The sequence below is a fragment of the Haliaeetus leucocephalus genome, unplaced genomic scaffold (assembly GCF_000737465.1).
Source record: "Haliaeetus leucocephalus isolate CR32 unplaced genomic scaffold, Haliaeetus_leucocephalus-4.0 Scaffold0, whole genome shotgun sequence".
NCBI classification, from domain to species: domain Eukaryota; kingdom Metazoa; phylum Chordata; class Aves; order Accipitriformes; family Accipitridae; genus Haliaeetus; species Haliaeetus leucocephalus.
The window spans coordinates 29,852,153-29,862,697 of NW_010972436.1; the positions used below are offsets into that span (position 1 = coordinate 29,852,153).

Consider the following 10,545-nt stretch of genomic DNA (forward strand, 5'->3'; position numbering starts at 1 on the left):
GCGGCGCCGCGGAGGCGGGAGGGACCGGGTTCCTCTCAGAGCCATGAGGGACGGGGGATCCTCTCAGAGCCAGGAGGGACCAGCATCTCCTCAGAGCTGTGAGGGATCAGGATGTCCTCAGAGCTGAGGGACACAAGGTCCTCTCAGAGCCCTGAGGGAGCGGGATCCTCTCAAAGCCGTGGGGGGTCAGGATCCCCTCAGAGCTCTGAAGGACCGGAGTCCCCTCAGAGCCATGAGGGGTCAGTTCCCCACAGAGCTGTAAGGACTCAAGATCCTTTCAGAGCCATGAGTGTGCAGGGTCCCCTCAGATCTGGGAGGGACACAGGGTCTCTTTAGAGCTGCGGGGGCTTGAGGTCCCTCCCAGAGTCGTGAGGGTCCAGTGTCTCCTCAGACCTATGGGGGCTCAGGATCCCCTCAGAGCTGTGAAGAGTGTGGTATCCTCTCATAGCCATGAGGGATCAGTTCACTGCAGAGCTGTCAGGGTGCAGGATCCCCTCAGAGCCATCAGGATTTTGTGTCCTCTCAGAGCCATGAGGGTGCAGGGTTTCCTCAAGCCATGAAGGATGCAGGGTCTTCTCATAGTCACGAGGATTCGGGATCCCCTCAGAGCCATGAGGATTTGGGCTCCTCTCAGAGCCATGGAGACTTGGGATCCCCTCTGAGCCTAAGGCCCATCCTTGCCCACCATGCTGGGGTGCAGCGCAGGGTCTCTGGTTCATCTCAGCACAGCTCCAGGTGCCACCATGGCCCTGGGATGGGGTGGTGTGGCAGCCGTGCAGTCCAGCTCAGCCCTGGACTGTGTTTTGCAGGAGGCTGCCTGCACAGCCCCGCTCCTGCTCCGTCGACTTGCTGAAGGGGAGCTCCCAGGGGAGGTAACCCTCCTAATGGCCCCATCTGGGGTTGCAGCAGCCCCTTGGCTCTCCTTGTCTGGACAAGCATCAGGAGGAACTTATCTCAGGTACGTTGTACAAACAAACACAAAGCTGAAGTGCTTGGAAGCTTTTATTGGATCTTGTGCACAGGGTACACCCACCACAGGGGATTTCAGCAAATTCAGGTCTTCCAAAAGCATCTGGGATCTCCACTGCAGGCATCCCCACAGAGGCAACTTCAGTTAGGTCGGGTGACACCCCCAGGCCTTGCCTCTATGACTGACAGCTGCTGTATGACCCACAGTCTGCTTGGAATCACCACCTCACCTTATCCTCCTAATTTGCTAAGTTTGCTAAACTGTCTGGCCATCAGCTATGCAAAACAGGACCTCCCTTACCATAAGAGGTGATCAAAACTCCAAAGTTAAAAGTTCGCTTGCTAACATTACCTACGTAGCTGATGAGCACATTCTTACTACAGGTAGGTCTCAGGATGGTGCGGAGTTATGTCAGCTCTTTGTAGCCTCCTCTGGTAGCAGGAATCAGTCGTTTGACCTGCAGTACAACGCACTGCTCTTACCTGCCTTCTTTAAATCTTGCCTGGGTGTCCCACCCCACGGTGATGAGGACCTACTTCTGGGCCATGAGAGGTTGGTGGGCTCATACTCCTCCTGGGGACATTCATCTGAGATATGCTGGGCCTCTCAGCTTGTCACAACAGTTGTGTGCCCCGTGGGACCATGTAAGAGTGGCTGGGGCAGAAGACTTCCCCTCCAGCGTTTGGAAAGGTTCAGACCCACCCCAGGAAGGGACAGAAAGAGGCTTAAGAACCTGACAACAGTGCTAGGTGACACCTATTGTGACATGCACATGGTTCTGGTCCTCTCGGTGAGGGACAGACCTGTGGGGAGAGCCAGGCTGCCAGAGGATGATAGGGCTTCTCTGTACTTACATGTGTCCTTCTTGTCTTGAGTTTAATCCTTACGTAAGGAGCTGGACACGGGAGAGCCAGCATACCTCTCCGAAATGCAGCATTCCATGGGATGCAAAGAATTCCCACCTCTATGTGGCAAGACACAGAGAGGCTTTTATAAACAAAAATCTGAAGTCATAAAGCAATAAAAAACAGGGAGTTGCTCTAACAACAGAAAGTACTTGCAAAATGAACAAACAAAAGATTGAGCTGCTTTTAAGCAAAATAGTTTGCGTTTGCCAGAACTTGAGAATCCAGTAAGACGTTGCTGTCCTGGATGCACCTGGGTCAGTTTATTTTTTTCCTGTTTTTCTGTGCATGACTTTGCCTTCTTTTGTGAAGAATATCTCAACTTAGATATCTGGCTTTGTAGTGGAGGCTGCTGTCCTACTCCAGCCTAAGCTATAGCAGCCCAAGTAACAGAAGGTCAGGAAAAAGTTCCACGCTGAGAAGTGCTACCCAAGGACGATAAACGCTCAGTGCTTGTTCATAGAAGATGCAGAGACTCCATGATGCATCTGAAGGTGGGTGTAGGAGACCTTGCGCTCCCCCAAAACTCCCTCCCTCTGCATCACCACATCTTCTCTGGCCTTCCCCTGCTCTTTCCTGTAAGCATCACTCTCTTCTTTCTCTTGGTCTTGGAAAAGCACTGCATTTCTATGTCTCTTGACATTTCTTCTTGGATTCAGGGTTGAATTTTTGCCATTTAAGCAGCACAAATCTCAAAATAGCTCCAAGATTTATTATAAATATACATATTTGTCTCTGAAATACAGGGGAGCTGGGCTAAAACAGGGAAACTATGACTCACTGCAAAATACTGCTTCATCTGTATTGTCAAAGGCAGTGTCAAGAAATGATGAAACATGGAGCACATCAAGTGCTTCTGATGCTCACAGTGGTTAACATATAAAATCTCCCAGTTGAAAACAGGAGAGTGCTGTTGGGATGGCATAACCCTCCCCAGCTCACACACGTCTGAAACACCCATCTTTTCACTATCCAAATGCCAATTCTTTTACAGTTGCAGTTACAAAGACACCTCTCAGATGTGAGCACAACAGCAGATGTCAGGCAGCTTCTTCATTTTCTTTAACTAAGGTTTAAAATGTCTAATAATAATGACATGGTAGGAGGTCAGCACTAGAAGATAGATGACAATAGTGCAACAGGGAGGAGAGATGGCAACAAGGCAGGACTTTGATGTTTCTTGTTAAGTTGTTCTTTTGTAAGACACAGAAACAGCCCAGAAAAGGCACCTGTAGTTGGTTGGTTGTAGAATAACCTAGGAGTGCTGCCGAAGTGATTCTAACTAAGATTCAGGACGTTCTGGTCACAGAGGAATCGGTGACAATTGCCCCTCTGCTGCTTTATGCGGCAGCATCTTTATCCCAGAATACATCCTGCTCTTCCTGGACTCAGCTGGGCTAAACTGATAACGACTGCATCGTGGCAGTTGCTGAAAACTTTTTGCTGGTGGCAGGATTGATGTGATCTGCCTGCAGGATGAGAATTGTATAGTGAGCTTATTTACATCCTATTTTTAGATACTCTTACCATTCAGGTCCCGTAGATAGACACATGGAAAACAATTCTCCTGCTCAAGTTCCACCGCAATATTGAAAAAAGAAAAAACAACGAAACCCCACTCTTTTTTCCGATTCAAGGTAGACTTTTCTCCCTCCATCAGTAAGGTTTGATACTACAAACTGCCATTTATCAGCAGGTAAAATGATTTAAAAAAAAAAAAAAGAAAAAAAAAGTATTGAGAACTTCACAGCTTTAATCCACTCAAGTTTAATGTTATTGTTATTAAAAATCAAGTATCTACTGCTGCAAACTTAACTGGCATTTTACAGACAGATAGAAACAAGTTCCCTGCCTTGAAGGCTCACAGTCTAAGTAATAAAAGTACTAAAAAAAAAAAAAAAAAAAAAAAAAAAAAAAAAAAGCAGTTTAACCGGAGTCAGTAGGAAACCACTGGAGAACTGATTAGTTTACCTGCTTATTGGGACTCTCCTTCAGCATGTCAAATAGTGGAGAAAAAACCGGTCCATGTTCACTGCTTTATGGTAGCAAGTGGCTACCAAACACCAAGAAGTGACAAAATAGATTTATTTGTAGAAGGAAAAAAAAAAAAAAAAATTATGTGCACAGAGAGAGGATCACCACACACATACCTACTCAGACATGTCAGGAGCCATGAAATCAAAGACACTAGGACAAGAAAAGGTGGCAGACAATTGATCACCAGGCAAACACCTGCAGTGGTTGGAGACGCTTTGGGAAGTGTGGCTCTGTGCCAGCTCCCACAGCATGGGTTTAGAGAGGTTCACACAGGCTCTCCCCAATCTGCTCAGGGCAAGAATCAAATTAGCTTAAAGACCCCAGAGCCCTGAGCTGGCCTTGCTGGCTGGGCCAAAGCAGGCACAGGAACACTCCCATCTTACGCTCTCCTGGCAGGGCGGGCGACAATGAACATGGAAAGAGACCTCACTCCTTGGCTAAAGGAGTTTCCAGACTAAAATATCTGCCACAGCAGCCAGCTGGAGCCAGAGGAACATCTCTGTGTCTGAGGGGATGAGCCAGCCACCTGCACCCTCCCCTTGGCAGACACTTTGGGACCAGGAAGAAACAGACAGGTTTCTAAAGTCCGATCAGTGGTGAAGGAAATGAGCAGCAGGTTTAAAACAGGTCAAGCAGCGATGCCATCCCTGAAGTTGCACTATGTATTTGGGCAATTTGCTAAACACATTTCAGATGCTGAGAATTTTTTCATAATGGTTTGGGATATGATGAAAGCTGATCCCCAAGAACAAAAACCATCTGTACCCCAAGCTACCAGGAGGAGAGGGAGATGGAAGGCAATGATGAAATACAAAGAAAAGAAGTGTTAATGTACAGGCAGTCAGCAGAAAGTTTTCTGAATGCTCACTTCAGCCTGGGAGTACAGGTGTGCCCCACCTCTGGCTTGCAAGTGGTTTCCCCACTCAGTTCCACTGGGAGTATCGTAGAGGTATGAGAAGGGGTTTGGGTGACGCCACCTCCTTTGGGTGTGCTCAGAGGTGACAGACAATGGAGCAAATTCCCCTCAGTTACTGCAGTGCAAACCCAGAGTGTCCAGTAGAGTGTGTCTCAGTGCACATCAGAAGAACTCCGAGCAGAACTTGGCCCTATCATCGTCATTTACAGCAAACTAAATCCGATTTCAAGCCCTAGAGAAGGAACTGAACCTATCTTTTCCAGCTAGCTTCCTGAGCAGAAGCAGCAATGAAAATGTCATTTGGCCTGTGCCAAGGCATGGGGAGAGCTGGGAACTGACTGGCTGCCCCTCCTTGGCAAAGGGGACATCCATGCAAGCTGTCAGCGAGGCCTCACCCTGTGCACGTGTTCAGTTGCCAGGAGTCTTTTGTGAACGTGCAACTCAAACTTGCCCATGAAATTGAGAACAGCAGAATTTTGTCAAAGGGAGCAGCCAGGGAAACTCCAGGTGAAGAAAAGCTTCAAAAAACTCAACCTTGCTGGAACCAGTTCAAACAACTGACTCAAACTTGGAGAGGCCCAAACCAGTTTTATTCTGGAGAGATTTTGGGGCATACTATGAGGTACTGTGGCATACCATCACCACCACGACTAAAAGGGCACTGGTGCCAAGGTGAATCCTAATTCTACTTTGCTTAGATCTTTGGGGTAAATTGTCAGAGACCCTTTAACACTGAGCAGCAGAGACTCTCTTTTCTCCTTTCCTAACATCTCCAGGGGCTGTAGGGCTGCGTGAGCCTGCACAGCCTAGAAGCTGTGTAGAGGTGCCTTCCTCACACTCTGCGTGACCACGCAGCTCTTATCACGCAGGTGGATCTTCTCATGCTGGAGCAGGTGCTGCTTCTGGGTGAAGCGCTTTAGGCACTCGTTGCATTGGTATGGCCTCTCCCCCGTGTGGATCCTCTGATGCCGGATCAGATTGGAGGGGTGGCTGAAGGTCTTCCCACAGTATGAGCACCAAAGGACCTCTCTGCTCCGGCTCAAGTGTGTACGCTGGTGGATGATGAGGATTTTCTTTTGGGAGAAACACTCCTGACACTTGTTGCACTTGTAAGGCCTCCCCCGCGGGTGGCTGCTCTGAGCTGGTTTGCAGCTGCTGTTGTCGTTGATGCTTTTTGTGTGCCTGGGATTGTCGTGCACTTTGTCCATGGCTGGGATGCTGGCATGGGCTTTTGCATTTTGGTTCTGCTTGCATCTCTCTGTGGCCATGTGGGTCCCATCTCCCATGTGGGTGCCATCTCCCATGTGGGTGCCGTCTTCCATGTGGGTCTGCTGGTGCTGCTGAGGGAGGAAGTCCTCCTCATCTCCAGTGTGCTCACCACTGCACTGTGTGCTGTGGCAATCCTGGCGAGTTGTCAGCATCTTCTTCAGACAGAAGCCCTTCCCACATGCAGCACACGAGTGAGGTCTTTTGTTGGGACAGTTTTGCCCATAGGAGGTGACAGCACTGCTTTCACCAAGACCCTCTTCTGCTGGAGTGGATGGCACCAGACTGCTCATGCTCTGGTTTCCCTGCTGCACAGGAGAGCTGTACTGACTACCAAAGGGCAGCACCTGGCTGGGACCCTGGAAAAGCAGCTCCTCCGACTCACTGGATAAAGTTGCAGGGGACTCTGAGCTTTGGGGGCATTCCTCAGAGTCCAGCTGCTCTATTTTGAAGGTTATCACCTCATGTGCTGGAACTGACAAGAACAACAAAGGGGACATTCACTGGTGTGAGACACAAGATACTTCTGAAATCTCACCCGTGTCCACCCCCCCCACCCCGTGAATCAAACAGGCCTGTCTTACACAAGGAGCGTGAAAGGCAGCTGTGCTTATAGAACAACAGCCAGCTGAAAGACCGAAAGAGAGAATACAAGTGAAAAGCACAGGAATGCTTCCCTTCCAGCTGGCTGAGCAGCGAGTGTGAGAAGGCGTGAGGGCGGGGGCAGAGGGAAGTGCTGCCTTCCAAGATAGTAGAGTTCAGCAGTTTCCAAAATCACCTCCAGCTGTCCTCCTCCTCCTAAGTGCTAAGATCTCATGGACCCCCTCACAGACCTCCCTCCCCACACCAATGACTTGGTATTTCTCACTCTTCTGAGAGCACCAGCTCATTCCCCGAGAACCACCTTCCCTCCACTCCCAGGACATGGTGACCCACCTGTATAGCCCTCTTCTTGAAAGGGCACACACAAACACTGGCTGGTTTTGACTCGAGACATGCCTGCTACTGCTCAGAATACATATGTAATGAGGAAGCCTCCTCTGTAGTCCTCACAGAGGCAGTAAAAGTACATTTTCTTTGAGGGTTCATTGCTCTTCATCTCTGAGCTAGGTGCCTGGGGTTTTCTATTCACACTAAACCTGTCTCAAACTTTCTCTTTACTCTCATTCCTACCTGAACATTTAATTTTCATTGACCTGGGTATGAATATGACCCATTGGTGGAAAACCCACCAAAGGTCAAGGATGGAAACTGCCAACAGACAACCATTTTGAAAGCTGCTGACAGAGTGAGGGCAAAATCTAAGCAGGGATCAGCCTCCTGCCTGAAGGGTGTCACTCCCTGGTTCACTAGTGCTGTGCAATGACTGACAGCAGAGAGGTGACAACATGACACAATGGGCATGAGAAAAAGCATCTAAGATTTAGTCACAGCAGGGCAAATGCCATCAAAAAACTGAGCAAACCCCACTGACACCTCTGATATGGCCCAAGGAGAATAAACAGAGACCCAGACTGAGGGTGAGGAAGTGACTGGTGAGGTGGGAGCAGTCAAATAATCAAGTAAATATTACATTATTATTGGGAATAACAGAGCCATCCCAGCTCACCGGTGACCTCCTTGGCCCCTAGGTAGCCATCGGGGCACTGCTCAGGAGCACAGCTCCCTCTTCTGAGGATGCAGCCACCAAGCAGAAGAAATTCCAGCAGAAGAGCAGCAGATGTGCTCTGGAGGACATAAGACAGGACCCACAAAAGGGAGCCGAGTGTTCTGGGCCAGGGGCTGAGAAGCCCAAGGGCTAGAGGGAAGAGCCGAGCTCTGCATCAGCCATGGCCTTGCTGAACGCTGGGGATGGCCTCCCTGCAGCAAGATGGGAGCCAGAGGTGACATTCCATCTGGGAATTTGCCCAAACCCCTTCTAAGCCCGCTTTGCTTTCAGCCCTTGCTGTGCCCTGTGGCAGTAGGTTCTACAGGTTGCACAGGTACGATGACCGAGTTTGCCCTGCTTGGTTTAAAGCAAATGCCCACTCATTTCACTGGGTGCTCCCTGGATCTTGAGCAGCGAGAAAGAGCAAAGGTTCGTTCCTTCAGCTCCTGCTGCGAACAGCTCACCCAGGCACAGCCCCATGTTGTCTTCCCCTCTCCACCATGCCTTCCTCAGGCTGAGGAGCCCTACCGCGTTCAGTCTCTCCCGATATGGAAGCTTCCCACCTCGCTGTTATCTCCAGACCACATCCCTGACTGCCGCATTCCTTTCAAGACTGAGTGAGCAGAACTTCACTCAGTTCCCCAGATACTTTGACATAACACTGTCTTTGAAGAAGACCTTGAGAACTGTTCTTGACTTCATTCCTAATGATTCCGTGTACTCTGTTTGATTTATTTCAGGGATGCCTGTCTCCTCACACGCAGTGTTTTGTCTACCCGGCACTTTAATCTTCCTACTAGTAAAACTGTCCATATGCTTTCTGCCCACTTCCCTAATGTCAGCATGGCTCTTGCTCTTTCCCCAATGCCCCGCCTGCCTCTCCGCAGTCCCCATGTCTCAGCACGCTCTGTCCCACAGCAGGAAGGTCATGGACTCCCCACATCTCCAGCTGCACAGTGCACTCTGGGATTGCTCGGAACTCACCCACACTGAGCTCGGTAAACTCTGCATCCTCCGTGGCTCCCTCCTCCTCCACGCATGGCTCTTCCTCTTGCTTCACAACGCCTGCAAAGCTGGGCTCCGGAATGCTGTAGTCTGCTAAGGTAAAGAGGAAACTTCTTTACTGGATATCACAGCACTGCTCGGCTCTTCCCTCACTGTGCCCAGAAGGTTTGCTCCCAGCTACCCTGCTTTCACATAGAACCTCTCTCCAGCATCTCCCATTCCTAATTCTGGGAGCTTTACTCTGCCCTGCAAGAGAGGTGGTTCCTCCCTTACCCCCTGTTTCAGGAGAGTGTCCTCCCTGTCCCTGTGTCCAAGCACACCCTTTCAGAACAGTGCTCACCAGGTCCAGGTTCAGCCAGCATTGTGCTTCCCTCCAGGACTTCCTGCGCTCCTTCTCTGCTGTCCTGGTTGCTCGCATCAAGTCTAAACAGCAGAGGCTCTGCTAATGAGAAAGATCAAACCCATCACAATTTTTTCTAACACTGTTACTCCCCCTGAACCCGCTCCTCCTGAGATGTGAGAAGTTCCCTTCATAGCAAGTCAGGACTATCACCTTGTGACATTCTCCATCTGGTAACAACAACATGCAAATATTACGCCTGAGAATAAAGCTGTAATTTGTCTCTTGCCTGCACTTGATTCTGTTGGAATCTCTCTCGAAGCCGCCTTGTCCCCATTGCAGGGCGCTTCTCCTCTCTGAAGCTGGGACAGGAAGTCAGGTTTGGAGATCACATAATCTGTTGAGGAACAGAGAGATATTAAGGTTTCCGCGCTGCATCAAAATGCCTACTGTGTCCACGAAACCAGCTCCATTGGCCACAACACACCGCTTGGCAGCATGGGGAGCCCTCTGCACGGCCCACCGGGAGATGGCAGCTTCCGCCTCTGGCAGCCAACCCTACCCCAGTGGGGAAAAACCCCACGGGCCCGAGGGAAGGGGCCTGTGGGCTGTGCTGGCACCGGGCACCGCAGGGAGCAGGCCGTGACAGGGAGGTGACTGCAGCCAGCACCCACACCCAGTGAGCACTGGGAGAGAGCAAGACTGGATGTGACGTGTGCTGTGCTCTGCACTGCCCTCAGCAACAGGCACTGACTTCTCCGTGATTCTACAAATCTGCTTCCCAGGTGTGGGAAAACGTCCCCAAAATGGAGCTAGTCCAGAAGCGCCAATAACTGATTGAAACAGTGATATTTACCCAGAGAGATCAGAGATTCATTCTTCCCTCTGAGCACGTTTTTGTACAGCTCCCTCTGCCATTCCTCCAGGTTCTCCCACTCCTGAGCAGAAAAGTAAGCGGCGCTGCTTTCGAATGCAACCGGGGCCTGCAATCACAAAAGTGACACCTGGAGCCATGAAACATCCTCAGGAAACATCCTTGTTTCTATTTATTACTGCTGCTGGCACATCAAGTACTGAAAGGAGGAAAAAAAAAAAAAATTCCTGCCTGGGGGCATCCTTGTGACACAAAGGGAGTAAGGACTCGGCTCTGCAAGAGCTCTGCTAATTCCCGGAGAACAAAGTGTGAACTCCACAATACTCTTACCTCCCCCTGCGCAAAGCCCAATCCCATCACGCAGGCAGTTTGCAGACCTTGGTGTGGGGAAGAACCTACCGTTTCTCGTAAAAATGCAACAACCTGTCCTTTCGCAGCGAGATAGGACTGAACCTAAACATATATATACATAAGCCACCACTCCCTGCTTGATGCTTAGGCGATGGAAGCTAAGCCGTTCACCCAACGCTTCGGGCCTCACGGGAGATGGCTGCCAGGCGTAACGTAGCTCAGAAAGCGGCCGC

General features: G+C 50.1%; 1 protein-coding gene across 1 annotated transcript in view; it reads right to left on the bottom strand.

Moving 5' to 3' along the window:
* Positions 1 to 10,318, bottom strand: part of LOC104829322 (zinc finger protein 850-like) — a 24,945-nt gene extending 14,627 nt beyond the window's left edge. Inside the window, exons 1-5 of the mRNA XM_010563485.1 lie at positions 10,292 to 10,318; positions 9,944 to 10,070; positions 9,377 to 9,484; positions 8,727 to 8,840; positions 5,667 to 6,569 (exon numbers count right to left, since the gene is read on the bottom strand). Of these exons, the coding sequence (XP_010561787.1) occupies positions 5,667 to 6,569; positions 8,727 to 8,840; positions 9,377 to 9,484; positions 9,944 to 10,070; positions 10,292 to 10,318 (1,279 nt within the window). The remainder of the gene's footprint in view (positions 1 to 5,666; positions 6,570 to 8,726; positions 8,841 to 9,376; positions 9,485 to 9,943; positions 10,071 to 10,291) is intronic.
* Between the last annotated feature and the right edge of the window lie 227 nt (positions 10,319 to 10,545).